General features: G+C 47.2%; 8 protein-coding genes across 10 annotated transcripts, besides 3 other annotated features; 4 read left to right on the forward strand and 4 right to left on the reverse strand.

The window, feature by feature from the left end:
- The first annotated feature begins 385 nt into the window (after positions 1-385).
- TSTA_113750 (triglyceride lipase-cholesterol esterase, putative) lies at positions 386-2,526 on the forward strand. Of its 2 annotated transcripts, XM_002481503.1 has the most exons (3): positions 386-497; positions 626-705; positions 764-2,526. In XM_002481503.1, exons 1-3 carry the CDS (start codon positions 463-465, stop codon positions 2,248-2,250), a joined length of 1,602 nt encoding a protein of 533 aa, XP_002481548.1. In that variant the 5' UTR covers positions 386-462; the 3' UTR covers positions 2,251-2,526. The 2 variants fall into 2 exon arrangements, with proteins under 2 accessions (XP_002481548.1, XP_002481549.1); XM_002481504.1 differs by having other exon boundaries at positions 386-705.
- Positions 2,398-2,838, reverse strand: TSTA_113760 (uncharacterized protein; the record flags this gene model as incomplete). Its single annotated transcript, XM_002481505.1, has 2 exons — positions 2,487-2,838; positions 2,398-2,436 (listed from the first exon to the last, which is right to left on the reverse strand). The coding sequence occupies exons 1-2, from the start codon at positions 2,748-2,750 to the stop codon at positions 2,398-2,400; spliced, it is 303 nt and encodes a 100-aa protein (XP_002481550.1). The 5' UTR covers positions 2,751-2,838.
- A 689-nt stretch (positions 2,839-3,527) lies between these two features.
- Positions 3,528-3,569: a sequence feature (T-rich).
- A 75-nt stretch (positions 3,570-3,644) lies between these two features.
- On the forward strand, positions 3,645-7,016 carry TSTA_113770 (signal transduction protein Syg1, putative; the record flags this gene model as incomplete). Its single annotated transcript, XM_002481506.1, has 7 exons — positions 3,645-3,658; positions 3,777-3,852; positions 3,884-5,305; positions 5,358-5,501; positions 5,549-5,722; positions 5,776-5,865; positions 5,925-7,016. 7 exons carry the CDS (start codon positions 3,645-3,647, stop codon positions 7,014-7,016), a joined length of 3,012 nt encoding a protein of 1,003 aa, XP_002481551.1.
- Positions 6,876-6,924: a microsatellite.
- A 305-nt stretch (positions 7,017-7,321) lies between the features above and the next one.
- TSTA_113780 (Bax Inhibitor family protein) lies at positions 7,322-8,614 on the forward strand. 2 transcript variants are annotated; one of them, XM_002481507.1, is made up of 3 exons: positions 7,322-7,572; positions 7,627-7,697; positions 7,757-8,614. In XM_002481507.1, exons 1-3 carry the CDS (start codon positions 7,432-7,434, stop codon positions 8,349-8,351), a joined length of 807 nt encoding a protein of 268 aa, XP_002481552.1. In that variant the 5' UTR covers positions 7,322-7,431; the 3' UTR covers positions 8,352-8,614. The 2 variants fall into 2 exon arrangements, with proteins under 2 accessions (XP_002481552.1, XP_002481553.1); XM_002481508.1 differs by having other exon boundaries at positions 7,322-7,697.
- A 23-nt stretch (positions 8,615-8,637) lies between these two features.
- TSTA_113790 (amino acid transporter, putative) lies at positions 8,638-10,832 on the reverse strand. The gene is made up of 5 exons (XM_002481509.1): positions 10,633-10,832; positions 10,496-10,569; positions 10,085-10,439; positions 9,787-10,015; positions 8,638-9,733 (listed from the first exon to the last, which is right to left on the reverse strand). Exons 1-5 carry the CDS (start codon positions 10,695-10,697, stop codon positions 8,936-8,938), a joined length of 1,521 nt encoding a protein of 506 aa, XP_002481554.1. The 5' UTR covers positions 10,698-10,832; the 3' UTR covers positions 8,638-8,935.
- Positions 10,833-11,012: 180 nt separating this feature from the next.
- Positions 11,013-13,195, reverse strand: TSTA_113800 (short chain dehydrogenase/reductase family oxidoreductase, putative). The gene is made up of 3 exons (XM_002481510.1): positions 12,084-13,195; positions 11,771-12,018; positions 11,013-11,720 (listed from the first exon to the last, which is right to left on the reverse strand). The coding sequence occupies exons 1-3, from the start codon at positions 12,139-12,141 to the stop codon at positions 11,058-11,060; spliced, it is 969 nt and encodes a 322-aa protein (XP_002481555.1). The 5' UTR covers positions 12,142-13,195; the 3' UTR covers positions 11,013-11,057.
- Positions 13,196-13,357: 162 nt separating this feature from the next.
- On the forward strand, positions 13,358-16,304 carry TSTA_113810 (uncharacterized protein; the record flags this gene model as incomplete). Its single annotated transcript, XM_002481511.1, has 3 exons — positions 13,358-13,905; positions 13,956-16,215; positions 16,266-16,304. The coding sequence occupies 3 exons, from the start codon at positions 13,358-13,360 to the stop codon at positions 16,302-16,304; spliced, it is 2,847 nt and encodes a 948-aa protein (XP_002481556.1).
- Positions 16,265-18,279, reverse strand: TSTA_113820 (autophagic serine protease Alp2; the record flags this gene model as incomplete). The annotated part of the gene is made up of 3 exons (XM_002481512.1): positions 16,265-16,856; positions 16,914-17,852; positions 17,920-18,279. The coding sequence occupies 3 exons, from the start codon at positions 18,277-18,279 to the stop codon at positions 16,680-16,682; spliced, it is 1,476 nt and encodes a 491-aa protein (XP_002481557.1). The 3' UTR covers positions 16,265-16,679.
- Positions 18,280-18,365: 86 nt separating this feature from the next.
- Positions 18,366-18,409: a microsatellite.
- Positions 18,410-18,655: the final 246 nt, after the last annotated feature.

Here is an 18,655-nt window from a genome sequence, read left to right on the forward strand (position 1 = left end):
TCGGTTATTAGAACTTTAGAAGACCCATATGGAGTCAAATCATTCCAACTATCAACATTGTGCTTCTTTTCTGTATGCACGGTTAGTCACGTGCCCGCGATGCCCTAGCTACCATTGAAGTCCAAGGACAGTTACATCCATCCAACGCAGAGTTTGAAATTACTGCATAAGGGGATTCCCCCACTTTCCTCTCAATCCTTTTTCAGCTGATATCCAGGTATGTCATATTGCAAATCAATCTTTGAAGTGTCAGTAGGGTTAGGGTTGTACTGACCCCTGAACGTGAGACGGATGTTCTTTTATCCGTAGCGGCAGCCTAGCGCAATCACATGCAAGTTACATCATGCCAGCTCTTTGATACGTCAATCTTGATGTTCTCGAGGTTGATGCTTCATACAACAAATGTCTTGAATTCTTTTCAGCTTCTTACAGCAGATAATTTAGCCGAAGCTTCAGCTTGCAATGCCTCGTGTCCCATTTCTTGGGAGGCTTGCTTGGTAAGAAAGCCCATGTGTGACTGGCCACTGTCGCTAAGCATTCACTATTGAAGAATCAACTGTTTGCCTTAGATTCTGGCCAAAGGAAATAGCTCCAACTGTTCATTTACTTATCAATACCTGACCAGGGCCGAGTACCTCGCTCTCTTCGCTTCGTTATCGTTGGTGTTTGTGGAAGGATTCTTGAGACTGATCACATTATGCCTGCGTACGTTTTGTGCTTCCTCCTACTTGAATTATTCATTACTAATATGGCTGTAATGCAGCCGACCCTGTAATCCGATTTTGTTACGAACAGTCCAAAGCACTGTTCAATGCTCTTACTTCAACTCAGACTAGGGCTTCACGCGCAAAAACAAGAAGCCTAGCGGAATCAATCGCACAGGCAGTCGACTTTGCGGACTTGTGTTCCATATACGGATACGAAGCTGAGGAGCATATTGTTCAAACGAGAGATGGTTACCTCCTCGGTCTTCACCGGTTACCATATCGTCGCGGCGAAGAAGCAGACTATGTCAATGCTGGGGAAGCGGGCGTGCGCAAAAAAGTTGTGTATCTCCACCACGGTCTGCTCATGAACAGCGAGGTCTGGGTATGCTTGACTGATGAACAACGATGTTTACCTTTCCAGCTCGTTGAGCGAGGCTATGATGTGTGGCTGGGTAATAATCGCGGCAACAAATACTCCAAAAAGTCAACGAGAAATTCACCTGCTACAACTGACTTTTGGGACTTTTCCATTGACGAGTTTGCCTTTCATGATATTCCGGACAGTATCGAGTACATTCTTGAAGTCACCAAGCAGCCGTCTCTATCATATATAGGATTCTCGCAGGGGACCGCCCAGGCATTTGCGGCGCTCTCCATCCATCCAACCCTTAACCAGAAACTGGACGTCTTCGTCGCTCTAGCACCTGCTATGTCTCCAGCGGGCCTGTACAATGGCATTGTCGATGCGCTAATGAAAGCTTCGCCACAAGTAGTATTTCTTGCTTTCGGGCGCCGAAGTATTCTCAGCTCTACGGCCATGTGGCAAGCGATTCTTTACCCGCCAATCTTCGTGCGAATCATCGATATTTCACTAAGGACGCTCTTCAATTGGACCGGCGAGAATATATCGCAACACCAGAAATTAGCAGCTTACCCTCATCTGTACTCGTTCACCAGTACGAAGTCTGTCGTTCATTGGTTCCAAATCATTCGCAACAAGGCCTTTCAGATGTATGATGATGAAGTAGGCGGGCCATTAGCGGTGGGTAACAACAGTCGGTACTATAAGCCGGTCAGATATCCTACAAGAAATATCCGGTCACCCATCGTATTGATCTATGGCGGGAGCGATAGTCTTGTGGATATTGGAGTCATGCTCCGTGAACTGCCACGGCGGACTACAGTCAGAGAAATTCCCAAATACGAGCATTTAGATTTCCTCTGGGCATCGGACGTGAACGAACTGGTTTTCAACCATGTCTACGACGCACTGGAACGATACGCTCACGGTCAGTCCACGGTGGAAATCCCGTTGCAGATTACAGGCCCTGAAACTGATTCCAATGGGGACGATCAATTCTCATTACGGCCTGTCAAGGAAGATATTACACTGAGGGAATCGCCGAGGCGGCACTTACGCACAGACTCCATGAACTCAAACAAAGGTCGCTTTTCACCAAATACCTTGACATACGGGGACGAGGATTGGCGAATTGATCCGAGTAAGGCGCCGGAAGATGTTGATCTTGACACGCTGACTTGATGCTTTATGCCTCTCATACTCTCAAAGGGGAAAACTAGCACTGTACTTGTAAGAAAGCGATATTGCAGTTATCTTAAATTTGATACCCATATCCATATGCCAATTGTTTCTCAGATAATGTACATATATAGACCCAGGGCTACATAACTATTCATATAAAATGAAGTGCTCGATCGTTGCTGCTTCCTAAGCCATTTCATGTCAAAAGGCTCCATGTCCTGTTAATGCTTATGAACACTCCGATACTTGCTCGACGTCGTCCCTTCTCTTCCATTCGGCTGATGAGGCGCATGAGGATGATCAGGCGGATGTCTAGCTGCGGCACGATTCGGCGGACTCGGACCTCGTTCCTCAGCGAGTTTTTGCGCTTCTTCTCTGCGGACGGTATTCTCGAAGTCGTCGATTGGACGATCGTCGTCTAGGACACGGCCAAAGGCTTTCTTGGGCACCGGGTGGGATTCGATGGGTTTGGAAGGAAGAACGTGAGAGTCTTTCGGCATTGTGTTTGACGCGTCTGCTGATTTTCGCGAGGGTTCGTTGGTTTTTGTTTCGCCGGGTAATTGTAGATTTCTTTGGCAAGAAAGTTGTGATGTCCATGATTATACCCTAGGTGGTAGTCCTTGTTGAAGCTGATGGCAAACCTAATGTGATCACATCATGATGCAACCTGTACCATATGGAATCATGACCACACATAAAATACAATGATGCTGCCAAGTACTTGCTTCTACAACTTGGTACTGCTATACTGCTGGATCCAAGAGAAACCTTGGTAGGAATAAGGAGTGAGCAGCCCTAAGCCCTAACTCAGTATCGATATCACTCGAAGGCCCATAGATAGAAACGGATGACCATAATATTGGAAACCTGGAGAAGACTATACCAACTATATTATAAATCCCTTAATTCCGGCGCACTGAGCACGAAGCATCTTTTGGCCGTATCAGGGCATAGAAGTCAAATGCATTACCCGATTTGGACTACGAGATAGGCTTACATTCCAGAGGATCGTGCAGTCGGTTGCAATTGACGAATGAAATTGCAGTATTCAGCACGTGCTGGAGTGATCATATTTGATGTTGACTCCCTACATGACTGCGATCTTTTTTATTTTCACGGCGGAGTGTATATAGCTAGTGGAAAAAGCCAAAAAAAATATGAAGAATGACGATGCGAAGCCTCAACGCTAAGGCAGCCAACCAGGCTAAGTTTTGACTTTTCTTGACGCCACTGCTGCTTCCTTCCTTCTCATTCGCTCGTCTCACCATCTGAACTCATCTTTTCTTCTCTTTTTCTTTTTCTTGTTCTTTTTCTTTTTCACTTTGGATGCAGTAATAGTCTCTTTATTTTGAGATTGTTGCGGTTGATCATGAACCTGGAAATACGGCTCCACGATGAAGTTCGCCAAGTACGTTCTGCTCTTCCCGGATGGCATACATACATACCGGATCAACCCGCTTCATTGCTTGCTTTTTTGTGTCCTACCTACAGTGCATTACTTGCAGCTAACACATTCTCAATTGCAGAGAGCTTAACGATGAATTGGTTCCGGAATGGCGAGCCAAATATCTGAATTATAAGGCAAGTTTACAACCTTGTGCTGTAAGAGATTATACACTGACATTATATCTAGCTCGGAAAAAAGAAGATAAAAGCAATTCAAAGAGCACTGCAAAAAGCAAATCGCACTCCAATCCGACGCCACGACACCTTTGCAGGAACTCCATCTCAGCGGCTTCCTCCCAATGCTTCCACATCCGTCGCTCAATTTCCCTTAGATTATAATGGATCGCCTTCTCGTAGAGATATACCCGAGCAGCGCCCGCTCAAGACTCCAGGGTCACGGTTTTCGAATGTCGTAGGAAGTTATGGCAGTATAGTTTCTGAACCCGAACAGTATGATTCCAAGCATCTCCCCAACCTCGAACTCCCCTCACCTGCGATTGGACTTGATCGCACGGCAAAGAAGAACAAAGCGCTGCAACTGGGCCCACCAGCTTATGAGTCGACATCGCCGCAGATTCAACGGACGCCGGGCCGCCCTCAACGACTTGCTTCATCTCCAGCTATTATAAGAAATGGGACACCGCCATCTGGCAGGGTTTATGGAGGCGGGAGCGATGGATATTCGAAGACGGCAAATTTCCTCAGAAGGGTGTTCACAAACAGCGACATGGATTCACCGGGAAAGAGTTACCAGACCAACATATCAAGCGAAGTGACGAAGAAAGAAGACGATTTCTTTGATTTCCTGGATTCTGAATTAGATAAGATAGAAACATTCTACAGACAGAAAGAGGTGGAAGCGACAGAGCGTCTGCAGGCACTTCGGCGGCAACTGCATATCATGAGGGATCAACGAACAACGGAAATGCTAGATGCGCAGCGACCAAAGTCTACGCAGGAGGGCGGAAATCAGAACGGCAACTATCTCAGCGTATTCCCCAAAACGAAGTGGACTCAGGCTATTGCCGGTAAGCATTATTTTGGAAAGAATTCACGTGCTCTGGCCGATATGCAGACGCCCAAAACGCCGGGACCCATGGGCCAGGACCTTTCGGGGGATTGGCGCGACTTTGTGCGAAGACCAGAAGCTGCTAATGTACCCTATCGGACAGCAAAGAGGAAGCTTAAGTTGGCTATGCAGGAATACTATCGTGGTCTGGAATTGTTAAAAGCGTATGCGTATCTTAACCGCAAAGCATTTCGAAAGATCAATAAGAAATTCGACAAAACTGTTGATATGCGACCTACACTGCGTTATATGTCCGAGAAAGTTAATAGAGCTTATTTTGTGCAGAGTGAGATTGTCGAAGGGCACATGGTGGTGGTTGAAGATCTCTACGCTCGCTATTTTGAGAAGGGAAATCGCAAGATCGCCGTTACTAAACTTCGCGGAAAGCGTCGTTCAGACGACCATTCACCAAGCACTTTCAGAGTAGGCTTGTTCCTTGCTGCTGGACTTGTCAGTTGCATTCAGGGCTTGATCTTGGCCATTGGCTTGTTGAATGGTACAGATAGCACTGTCCGAGTGCAGACTTCCTACCTACTTCAGGTACATTGTCAACTCGTATTTCCATACTTGCGCAAATACTGACTCTAGACAGATTTATGGAGGGTATTTCTTAGTCGTTTTTCACTGCATATTATTTTGTTTGGATTGTATGATTTGGGTTCGGGCAAAGATAAATTATGGTTTCGTTTTCGAATACGACAGTCGCCACACACTGGATTGGCGTCAACTGGCTGAGGTACATCCATAACCATTTGGATCTTGTTCGATTGCTAACAGTAATAGATACCCTCTGTTTTCTTTCTTTTGCTTGGACTTTTCATGTGGGTCAACTTTTCATGGGTTGACACCATGTTCTTGTATTATCCGGTGATATTAATTTTCATCACTGTCGTGATGCTCTTTCTACCTCTCAAAATATTCTATCATCACAGTCGAGTTTGGTGGGCCGTTTCCAATGTACGTTTCTATCCCGCTTGGCTCGATTTTCATTGCAAGCTGACATCAGATAGTGGCGTCTCCTACTTGCCGGCCTTTACCCTGTCGAGTTTCGAGATTTCTTCCTGGGCGATATGTATTGTTCCCAGACATACGCGATGGGTGTGAGTCATATCTCTCTCCGATACCTATCTTTGAGACAATTCAACTGATATTTTTATAGAATATTGAGCTCTTCTTTTGTCTTTATGCAAATTACTGGAATAATCCACCGACTTGCAACTCGAGCCATTCCAGACTGTTGGGCTTCCTCACCACATTGCCGTCAATATGGCGTGGACTTCAATGCCTACGGCGATACCGCGACACCAAGAATGTCTTTCCTCATCTCGTCAATTTCGGCAAATATACCTGCGGCATTCTGTACTATATGACACTCAGTTTATTCCGCATTGATCGTGATATTCGATACCAGATCCTTTTCATCGTCTTCGCCTTTATCAACGCGGTATATTGCTCAATTTGGGACGTAGCTATGGACTGGAGTTTGGCAAATTTCTATGCACCGCATAAAATGCTACGTGAAGTTCTTGCTTTTCGCAAAGCATGGTTTTACTATGCGGCAATTGTGGTCGACGTGGTTGTCCGGTTTAATTGGATATTTTATGCCATTTTCACCCACGACATTCAGCATTCGGCTTTTCTCAGTTTTGCCGTTAGTCTCAGCGAGGTGTTTAGAAGAGGGGTCTGGTCGATCTTTCGAGTAGAGAACGAGCATTGCACTAATGTCAATCTGTTCCGCGCTCTACGGGACATTCCCTTGCCTTATCAAGTGGAGGAAAACACGGTGGCTGAGGATGTCGCTGGCCACCCATCGCCTGTGCAGACAAGGGACTCGGAGATGGAGCGAGAAGAAGAGGAAGTACGCGTTGGAGAGCATCCGACCGATCCAACTCCTCATACACCTGCTTTTGTCGCTAATGATGTCGATCTCGAGTCAGCATCAATTGCAGGGAAATCTCCGTTGACACTACGTGCTCGCCGGCCAACTATAGCTCACGCGATGTCTCGATTCGGTAACATGGTAGCAACAGCTCATACTCACGATTTCCAACGGCGGCGTCGGGTCGATCCTCTATCAGGAGAGACTGCAAACGCCGGGTTACAGTATATGGATGATAATTCGACTGACGAAGATGACGACGAAGATGATGACGATGATGGAAGAGACGCTGAATCGAATACCAATGGTGCTGCTGCCTACTCAGATGTTGATTTGCCCAGCCAAAGGACTAATCACAGCAGGAGTGGTTGATACAGCTTTCGGGGTGTGTAATGACTTGCTTGATGCTTTCGGTTACAACTTTACTTATACTTGCATATATATGATGTATCTATCAACTGGTACTATGTATATGATTTAGGGAATACATTTTAAACACAAGTTCGGACTTTCATGATACTTCTAACCCTAAATAACCCTCCCATCTAATATTACCCGATTGGAAAAGTCCCGAGGCTGAGCGCATGACCTCACGAGTAGTAATCCGCGGCGCGACCCACGTGACTGGCGCCACTCGTTCTGTTAATGAAACTCTAGAAACGTTTCGAACGATCCAGTCAGGCTACACACTTCCCTTCCCATCATTTTATCCTTGGGCATGATATCCATCACCAGATCCTGTCTTTAATATTTTCTAGATCAAGACAATCTTGACTGGAAGTAAAGCATGGCTGCGAATACTCGCTACCAACCCGCTCCTCAGCGCGACTCGTTTGAGGAAGCTCAGTACGCTCAGCCCCCACCTTCATATGATGCTACTGCGGAAACACCGCGATCTGAGGATGATAATGTTCCTGATGACTTCAAGGTATGTCTTGACCTTTTGTGATTGTTGGTAACGGACAATGCTAATGACTTGAAGTTTGGAGGAACTGTCGCGGAGGGAACGCTTCCCATCCGGATGCAGTTTATTCGAAAGGTGTATTCTATCTTGTAAGTGTTACTTGATGAAATTGATGACGATCATATCTCTAACTTTGATACTTCCCTAGAACTGTACAAATCCTCTTAACCACGGTCCTCAGCTCAGTTTCTTTCTTCAGCGACTCCTACAGGCAGTGGATCCAATCCCACTTCTGGCTCATGATCGTTTCCCTCGTTGGCGCAATCGCATTCATGTTACTCACCTACTGGAAACGCAAATCGTACCCTACAAATCTTCTCTTTCTCTCCGGATTCACGGCCCTAGAAGCATACTCCATCAGCGTCGTGACCTCATTCTACGATGCTCGTATCGTCGTTCAAGCCCTCGTCATCACACTCGGCATCTTTGTCGCCTTGACTATCTTCGCATGCCAGACGAAATATGATTTCACGCACTGGATGCCCTATCTTTTTGGTGGATTGTGGCTGCTCATCATCTTCGGGTTCATGGCTGCTTTCTTCCCGTATAATAGCGGCGTGGAGCTCGTTTATGGTGGTGTTGCTGCGCTTATATTCTCAGGATATGTCCTCGTCGATACGCAGTTGATTATGCGTCATTATCACGTTGAGGAAGAGATTGCCGCTTCCATTTCGTTGTATTTGGATATTATCAATTTGTTCTTGAGTATTCTGCGGATTCTCAACTCTCAGAACAATAACTAAGCCGATTCAGTGCATTGCTATCAGGGAGATTACGATCTCTGCACTGAACACATATACAGATACATAATAACACCTCAGGTCTTGTGCTTTTTTCATAACAATTGATCGCGCTTGTTTTTTATGCTCGAGTTGCGATAAATGAGCAGTTCGTGTTTTGAGTTACTTCGTTACCTGCCCGCATGGCTTATACAGAATATGTGTATATCTGCGTTTCCTATTCTTTCTATAGGCATATCTAGTTATGAATGAAATAGCGTTCAATCAATTCGACAGGCCTGAATCATTCCCATACAAGTCAGTCAAGTAAATTCTTAGCAATATGTTAAATGAAATACTGGCTTGATTATGTACATTGAAGCGCCCCCTTTTTCCAAGAAAGAAAACAAAAAGAGAAGGGGCTGGTATGGTCGAAGTTCGTTTAATTCATCAGGAAAAGAGCAAAACAGCAAAGAAAGGAGCAAAAGAAAGCTAAACGCTCATAGACACCTAACTTACAATGGCCAAAAGCTATGTTATGTCCCAATGTATGAACTCGCCGTATGGCACAATTTATATCACTTTATCAGAAACAGAAAGAGTCGGCTTTATTTAGATGCATGGAAGAATATGTTCATGCTGAGACAGACCACCATGACCACAATTCCATATACGGAAAGCGCAAGACTGAGTCGTCGTAGCAGGGTCTTTTTCAATCGACTTCCGGGTAGAATGCCGCTTGACGAGAGTATGCCACTTCCACTTAACAATAGACTGTTTTGTTGCTGCTCGTCTCCGGAGACCTCGCCATCGGAAACGACGTCGTCGTTTGCCTCATCATCTTCTTTCATTAGTTGTTGATGGGCTGTTGAATCCGGGGAGGATATTTTGTAGTAGAAAAGACCCGGGAGGATGAAGCTGATGCTGGTGCTTCCTGTACTACCGACGTAGGCAAGCACGGCTTCAAGTGAAGTCACAGTCATAGCTGTGATGAAACTCAGCACAATAATAGCTGAAGTAATGGATGCAAAGCGAAGGTCGCTCATAGGCTCAGGACCGCGGTTTGCCCTAGGTAAAAGAGGGAATCTATGAGGTGAAACGTCGTGGCCGTTGCTTACTCGCGCTGGTCGCCATTTCAGTACGGCATCCACCGATGCTCGACAAGGGTGTACTTGAAGCGGGTACGAGAACATGACGAGAACGACGATTGCGGCTCGGCCGATAGTAGCGGATACTGATGCAGGATACATGCCGACAATGTTTCCGCCTATGTTGTTTCCGAATGATAGGTAGCCCGTAATGGCTACGAGGATATATATCGAAGCGGCACCGCCGATGCTTGCAAAGACAACGCTCGTGGTCTGGAAATGGCCATTATCACGGATTTCGTTCAAAATTGAAAACATCTAGTGCAAGTCAGCATATCACGTCCGTCCAACTTCATGTACACGAGCCTCACATTCTGATGGCACGTATAAGCAAACACGATGACCGGGAAACTGCTCAGAGCAGGCGCAATTCCTGCCCAATGAATAATACGAATCGGACCCCGGTCAGCCATTGTGTCCCCTTTTGTGAAATGATATACGACCAGTATAACAAGGTATCCAATAGAGATTAAGGCGACAATGCTAGTATATTTCAATGAATCGAGCCGACGAAGGAAAGAAAGGGGGATAACGATAAGCCTGTACGATCAAAATTAGTTTGACACCGCGGCCACGGTTTCCGTATACTCAAATGTGGGAGGTACTGACATAAAAGCCGTTATCCAAAAATGACGATCTAGCAAAAAGTCGCTAGTCGCCGTATTCCCAATGAACCCCTGCACGACTCCAGGCATAAGATCTCCAATAATGATTAAATAGCTCACGCCGACTCCAAAACATTTTATCGCGATCGCGGCGTCAAATATCACGGAGGCATTAGGATATGTAAGTTGCGAAAGAGCGAAAAAGGATGCGGATCCTCGATCTAGATATTGTGCGCATCTGGCTTGTAGATAGAGGCCAAATCCAGCTGCGACTCCTGACCATATGACGACGATGACGCCTAATGTTATTCCCATGTGTGCCATCGCGAGAGGCATAGCGAGTACACCGGCACCGACAACTAGAAGATAGGGAGATGTGTTAGAGCTTATATGATTTGATGTTGCTCTGCCTTACTTGTATTGACTAAATTGATGACACTGCTCATCCAGCTGGCCGTTCCTTGGAAGACATCTCGCTTTCCTCGCTTCCTATGTACAAATTCGATCAGCATTCACTTATGAGAATAAATATCAGAGATATGTGGTGATTACCGTCGGCCTCTGTGGGCGGCTGCTCCTGTCGAAGGAGGCATCACCACTTCGCCCTCTGTCATCATTTCGGTTTAGTGAATGTGCTCTGAAGAAATGCGCCAATGTCTCAACAAGCCGTCATTGAACTTTAGAGACGGCATATGGAAATCAGATCATTGATCGTTGAGTGATAAGGCAGCGATGACAGAAAGGTATGACTTAGGAGGCTGAGGTGGTGAATGTTGGCATGATTATCAGCCTGTCTTGCGACAGATAACAAATGGTCCAATAATATTGCGTCGATCGCTGAATAGTGGGGGTATTTGCCATCGGAGAAATATGCCCCTTCTGGGTTCCTCATTTGCTTCTTTTACACTACAACAGACATTATTGTTCATGCTGGAATCATGCAATTGTGCTTCATGCATAATATATATCGCTGATAGCTATAGCCTGGACTTCCCCCATCCATCCGTGGATAGCAAATCATATATTTCATTCTCAACAGCCTCCACATTCGCGATGGTATTTCCAGCACGATTAGAAGGACCAGGATCATTGAATGGATGTACTTCTCGAACAGTCTTGGAGACCTCCAGAACCGTGCCTCCTTTGACTGGAAACAATGTTCCTTGTCTACCCTTGTCACCGATGATTTCACTTACTTCCTCCTGTTGCACCAGGGCCAGCATAACTTCGCCAACTTCTTCCGCCGTAACCCATACATCTTGACCTTCCTTGAACATCTTGAGCTTCTCAGGATGTTCCATCCAGAGGGGTGTCTTGATTAATCCAGGTGCCACGGCTGTAACACGAATACCGAATTTCTCATCCAACTTGGCTAGAGATCGGACTAGACCGCTGATTGCATGCTTAGTTGCTACATATATCGGTGCTGCTGTTGACGGACTCTGTCCAGCTATGCTTGAGATGTGGACAATGTGTTTGCGGCTGCTGTTGGACTTCCGGTGTTGTAGAAAATGTGAGATTGCAAGTTGAGTCACTCGGATCGGATGAGTTAGGTTGATATCCACCAGACGATATCGTCCTCCTCGTGGGTCATCGCGACTTTCTGGACTGCCGGGAGGTCGCCAGAAATTGCTCCAGTGCTATTCAAGTATTAGTGAATCTCTTATCTGTGACGTACATGGATGCAAACCTCTTCATAGACTCCTGCACCGGGGCAGACAATATCAATCTCCGTAAACTCTCTCTCGGTAACCGCAAACAGCTCTTCCAGCTGTGTCCAGTCTGTCACGTCGGTCTTCTGGAAGATAGCTCTAGCAGATCCCGAGTGGCCATTGAACTTGTTGACTACTGCCTGCGCTTCAGGACGAAGGCCGAGATCCGCGATCACCACATTACAGTCATTTTCCAGAAGCAATGTTGCAAACGCAAGATTGATTCCTGTAGCAAGCCATAAAATGATTAGTTTGCGATTGACCAGATTCGTGGGTAACACGAAAGTTCACCTGAACCAGCTCCGGTGATTATGGCAGTCTTGCCCTTGACAGGATGGGTGACCGACATGACGGGTATGCTATTCAATTAACAATGCTGGAAGTATTCTGGGAGAACAACAGATATGTTGAGAGGGAAAGGAACAGACGGTAAGTCCACCGTTATTTATGAGTTATGAGTTGTAGCCTTGTAGGTGCAACCCCGCAAAAAGAACCCTGACGACTCGAGAAGTTGAACATGTCCGGGGAAGTTAAAGCGAATCACGGGGTAAAGCCCGAGGCAAGAACGGCAGGTTACCCGAGGGTGGAGATGAAATATGTACTATTCGCTCTTATTGTTCACTTGTTCGAATCCATCCATATCATTATTGGACTCAGAGGTATCGAGACTGTAGGGAATCTTTATATAGATCAAATGCCGAAGCTCCTGCGGGGAACGCAACCGAGCGAAACAACACTCGTATCTCCGAGTTCCGTCATAGAGTACTATGATATGAAATCGGTAATGGAAGATAGATAGGAATATCGATGGATGCCAAACATTGTTAAGCAAAGAAGGGTTTGTAGTATGGAGCGGATGTCTGTTTAACGGCACGGCTTCCTTACTGTCGAGCTTGAATGCAGTGGTCGTAGGCAATCGCTGGGAGATTCAAGGACACATCATTGACATAACCCTAGCTTGGAGTGCAGAGTCCTGACAGCTATGACTCTACGCCAGCTGTTGAATCAAGTGGACTTGTCACATGCAGCACCAATCTCTGCTTCTGTCGATATTGAACGTGAGAGGGATTTTCTCGTACGAGATAACTGCGGGCTATTCCGAGACATTGCAAAACTTCTGGACTGCTTTCTCGCTACTTACGGTCTATGAGAAATCGGAGGTGCAACAAGGGGCAAAGGAGAACTCGAACAGCAACGAGCAAGAGACTTATGTTCTTGGCTGAAAAGGTTGGTTGAAGGAAAAAGTCATCGTAAAGCGTGCAGTACCGCTCACGCATTGAAAAGATCCATGGATATAAGTCTGGAAATAATCCTAAATGACAGTGTCTCGTAGAGTTCTTTGTCAGAAAGGAGAATCCAAAATAACAACCTCTGCTGCAATAATAATAGTCGTATCTCATCGTGATGAAGAAGCAGAAATTATTTTGGCTTGACGGCCGGAGCTAGTGCTAACAGGTCGACCCGCAGCTTGGAAAGTGGCCAGCCAATCTCCCAAACAGCTCCGTCCGATCAACTCATACTCCAACCTCAAGATCTTTCTCGCATGCTCCCATCACGAGAAGATCATGATGTGGTTCAGGACGGCGATTGTACTCCTCGCCTCTTGCGCCCTTCCCTCGTCGGCCGTCTTCGTTGATGAGATCGACCATCTCGATTTCCATCATGCCCTCCTCGGCACCCCATCCCCACAATCGACTTTCTTCCACCAGCCCTCATCTTCGTCAAACGCGTCGTTATTATACACTCTTTCGGAGCGATCGATTATAGGAGCAGTCAACCCGAGAGATGGAGCAATTGTGTGGAGACAGGACTTGACACAGCTTGGTTCGACGCAGGGCGTCGAGGGCTTTCTGCGTGCTAGCGATGGAGAAGCTACAGTTGTTAGTGCGATTGGCGACAAAGTCACTGCCTGGGGTGCGCCAGATGGGAAATTACACTGGGAAAATAGACTACTTGGCGGAGTCGTGAAGGATTTGGAATTACTAGAGCTTGAAGATGGGCGAACAAACAATCATGGTCGGGATGTACTTGTTTTATCTGAGGGTAAAGGGGGACTTGTTCAGCGGCTGGACGCAACGACCGGAACAGCCAAATGGGAGTTCAAGGATGAGAGGTAACGCTGGATTGTGCGCGCATGATTGTTTCAATGCTGACCTAAAGTAGCACCGACGTACCATTTCAGGTATCCTCTTCCGCAACAGAGGTGTTCTACATCTCTCTCCAATCGGCTCTCCTCAAGGGTTACAAGATTAGAGTAACTTCCCTAGACTCGCAGACCGGAAAGCAAAAAGGCCATCATACACTTTCTTCCGAAAACGATGTGTCCGGACCCGAGTCTGTGCTCCTAGTCGGCTCGAACACCGCTTCACCTTTCATCGCATGGGCTGATAAGTCCAGCAAGACACTGAAAGTTAACATTATCGGATCAAAGAATGTTGTCAATTTTGACATCGAAAATACGAGTAACGAAGAGATTCGCGATATTAAGATCTACGGACCGACAGGCCTGAACTGTCTTCCACATTTCTTGGTCAGCTACGACACCGACTCCTCATCATGGGCTGAGGTCTACCATATCGATCTACAGACTTCATCAATCTCACAAGCCTATCGGCTACCGCGTACATCTGGGAAGTCTGTTTTCGCAGTTAGTCACAGAGCTGCAAACGTCTTCTTTACTCGAATTACCGATACAGAAGTATCTGTTTTCTCGTCGGCTTCGCATGGAATCTTGGGCAGATGGCCATTCACAAAGAGCGGACATGGAAGTTCGAGCAGTGCCGTTGCAGAGGTTATAAGCAAAGGTGACTCCGCTGCTGTACGCTTTGCGTATGTATTGGACTCAGGAGATTGGCAACTGAACCGTAATGGGGGACACGAATGGACGAGACACGAATCACTTTCAGGTGCTGTTGCTGCTGCATGGGCTGAACCTAACGTCAGCGAGGATCTCGTTCACGAACTGGAGTTGGAAGGTCATGAAGATGTTTTGAGTGCCTACATTCATCGGGTGAAGCGCCACGCTAGAGACCTGGAACACTTGCCAACTTGGCTACAAGAACTGCCACAACGCATCTTTTCCAGCTTTTTGTCCGCCGAGGTCACTAACCTGGATAGTTTTGGGGTGAAGAAATTCGCCATCGTGGCCACAGAGAAGGGAAGAGTCATAGCTGTTGATACCGGGAATCACGGCTCCGTGTCCTGGAATGTGAAAGTTGTCGACACTGCTGATTGGAAGGTCAAAGCGATTAAGACTGACTTGGGCGCTGTCACCATCTATGCCGAGGACGGAAGCACTGTTTCGCTTAATGTTACCTCTGGCAGTATCATATCTCAGAAAGCTTCTGGCGCACATATCCGTTCCGTTGCTCTAGTTCCCACTGAGAAGGGCGTAAACACGGTTGCCGTTGCAGTCGCAGAAGATGGAACGCCTCTTGAACCCCTTCAGGAGGCAGGTTATCTCGTGACTTTGAGTGAAGATTATAGAGTGCTTGGATGGGATCTGTCAAATAATAAAGTTCCTGTTTGGCAATTCCTGCCACCTGCAGGAGAGCGAATCATCTCAGCAACCTCACGACCAGCGCACGATCCTGTTGCATCGATTGGCAAAGTACTCGGAGATCGCTCGGTTCTCTACAAATATCTCAACCCAAATCTTGCTCTTATTACCGCTATTGGACCAAATACGGCGACCTTTTACCTGCTTGATTCGGTCACAGGCAAAGTGCTTCATTCAAGCACGCACAAGGGTGTAGACAACACACAGCCCATCACATCAATCATCTCAGAGAACTGGTTCGCCTATTCACTCTGGGCAGATTTGACCGATGAATCAGAATCCAAAGGCTATCAACTCATCGTCTCCGAGCTATACGAATCTGCTCTCCCCAACGACCGTGGCTCATTAGGAACAGCAGGAAATTACTCCAGTCTCGGTGGAACCAATACTTACCCCAAACCCCATGTCGTCTCACAAGCATTCATCATTCCCGAACCCGTCTCCCACCTCGCCGTAACCCAAACACGACAGGGAATCACAATCCGACAACTCGTCTGTACCTTGCCAGCATCTGACGCCATCGTCGGTATCCCACGCCACGTCCTCGACCCCCGTCGGCCGATCGGCCGTGATGCAACACCCGCCGAAATCGAAGAAGGTCTCTTCAGATACACTCCCAACCTCGAATTCGACGGTCGCTGGTATCTCACCCACTCTCGGGATGTAGCCGGTATCCGTGCCGTCATCGTCTCTCCCACGTTACTCGAAAGTACAGGCCTAGTTTTTGCCTTTGGTGGTGATGTATTCGGTACTCGGGTTGCGCCGAGTCAGGCCTTTGATATTTTGGGCAGGAGTTTTGCCAAGTTGCAGCTTCTGGGGACAGTGGTTGCTCTTGCGGTTGGTGTATGGTTTTTGGCTCCGATGGTAAGTCCTCAGAAGTTCTGTTATTGGTCATTACTAATACTAGTATATAGGCTCGGAGAAAGCAAATCAACCTTATCTGGAAGCGGTAGAGTGTTGTTAGAAGGCTTTCATAGCCTTCTTTTCCCCTTAAATTATGATGTGTAGATTAATTCAATGAATTTCCTGTTATCGATGTAACTCCTAACTACCGGTAGAAAGAAAGAAAAATCCACAAAAGAGCCAATACGAGATATGCAAAGTCCACGGAATTCAAAACAACAATATGCAAATCTAATAATCAATCTGTATTCGTATCCATCCAGTATCTAACGGATTATGTCACGAACTCGGATCCAGAAACCAAGTCACGAGTAGCGTTGTGAGCCGTGCCGGCAGCGGCCCAAAAAATTTGGGAAGCCCTAGACATACATGACTAAAATAAAGCCGCAGCTATGCTAACATCAACCCATCGCTCCAGATCAAGTTTATGCGACAACGGCATCCTTGATGTGGCTGTAGATAGCACCGAGCTCCTCGTTCACGACCTCCTGGGCCTTGATGATCAAATCGTCAACTTGGTCACTGACGGACTTGGTCTTGTAACCACCCTTGGCAATGATATCGCTGTAGTTGGAAGAACCACCACCGTTCCAGGCGAGAATCTAGGATAGACTGTTAGCTATTGTGTCCTTAGCCGATTAGATAAGAGTCAGACTTACGTTAGTGGTGTCGGAGGGAACGTCAGTGAGAACACCCTGAGTACCAATAGTAATAAGGTTCTCCTTCAACTTCTTAGGAGTAATCTCGGCAACAGCGAAGGCAGAGTCGCTGGCAGGCTGGAGGGAGAGGAAGTAGGCCAAAAGACCAGCAATATGAGGAGAAGCCATGGAGGTACCAGAAATGGTATTGACGGCGTACTTGCTGCCGATCCAGGTGGAGAGAATGTTAAGACCAGGAGCAAAGATGTCGTTGCACTTGCCATAGTTGGAGAAGTAGGCACGCTCATCAGCCAAGGTAGAGGCACCGACGGTGACGGCCTTCTCGGCAGCGGCAGGGGAGTAGTTGCAGGAGTCGGCGTTGTCGTTGCCAGCAGCGACAGCAAAGTGGATACCAGCATCCACGGCAGCATTGACAGCCCGGTCAAGAGTGACAGACTTGCCACCACCGAGACTCATGTTAGCAGCGCTACCCTTGAAGCCCTTGGCCTTTCCAGCCTTGGCGTCCTTGACCTTCTTGATGTGTTGTGTAGCGGCCCATTCAACACCCTGAACGACATCAGACATGGTACCAGAGCCGTTAGACTTCAAGACCTTGACGGCGTAGACATTGGCTTTCTTGGCAACGCCGTACTTCTTACCAGCAATGGTTCCGGAGCAGTGAGTACCGTGACCATTGCCATCGACATCTTCATCATCAGTAGGAATAGTCTTGCCCCAGGAAGCACGACCTTCGAAGTCGACATGATCAATGTTGGTGCCGGTGTCAATGACATATACGTCAACGCCTTCACCGCCGTCGGCAGCGTACAAGTACTTATTGAAGCTTCCGAAGCTCAAGCTCTCTCGGTGAGAAATACGAGCCAAACCCCATGGGGCGTTCTTCTCGGTTGTGGGATCTTCCATGGTGTGGACAATAGAGTCCTTCTCGATGTAGTCAACCTAAGAACGGAGATACATATTAGTCACGGTTTCAATAGCAATCGTAGCAGTGCTGCGAGCAACTCACGTCAGGGTGTCGTCGAATAGCCTCAATGACATTCTCGTCAAAGTGTCCAGAATAGCCAAGGAAGCTTCCGGCAATGTCGAAAGTGTGCTTGAGTCCCGCGAAGACATCGCCAGCAAAGGGGAACTGAGATCGCTTTCTGAGCTCCGTATGTTGGTTGTGAATATCTTGCACCCAGCTATGATGGGCAGCTGCAGAAGCGGGATCTACATGGTTCTTGAAAACAATGATATATGAATCTGGGACCTCAACGGCGTTGGATGAAGAGAGGATGGGAGCTGCATCGTTGTGGATGGTGCTGGGCATCACCGGTGACGCAACCGTCAACAACGGCAATAGCGAAAGGCCGAGGATGCCTTTCATGATGACTGGCTGGAGAATGAAAGAATACCAACGAGAGTAATACTGTAAAGGAAAGACAGTTCACACAACAGGTATATAGATGCGAAATGGATGAATGGATGATGGATGGATGGATGGATGGATGGATAGACAGGAAGGAAGGGAGGAGAGTTGGAGAGAGGAAGACGGCGGATGGAGATGAATGGAGATAAGTAGTTCGGCAAGAGGGGACTGGGGTGATGATTCAAGCCGGGAAGCAGATAACGTGAGCAGGCACCTCTCAGGCAGCTGGGGCAACCCAGGACCCGCTAGGCCGGAATAGGAACATACTCTGCGTTCATTGGCTGATGGAGGGCGGCTGTGACCAAGCGTGACTCAACCCCGTCTCAAACAGGCC

This window comes from Talaromyces stipitatus, genomic scaffold (assembly GCF_000003125.1).
Source record: "Talaromyces stipitatus ATCC 10500 scf_1105507295555 genomic scaffold, whole genome shotgun sequence".
NCBI lineage: Eukaryota > Fungi > Ascomycota > Eurotiomycetes > Eurotiales > Trichocomaceae > Talaromyces > Talaromyces stipitatus.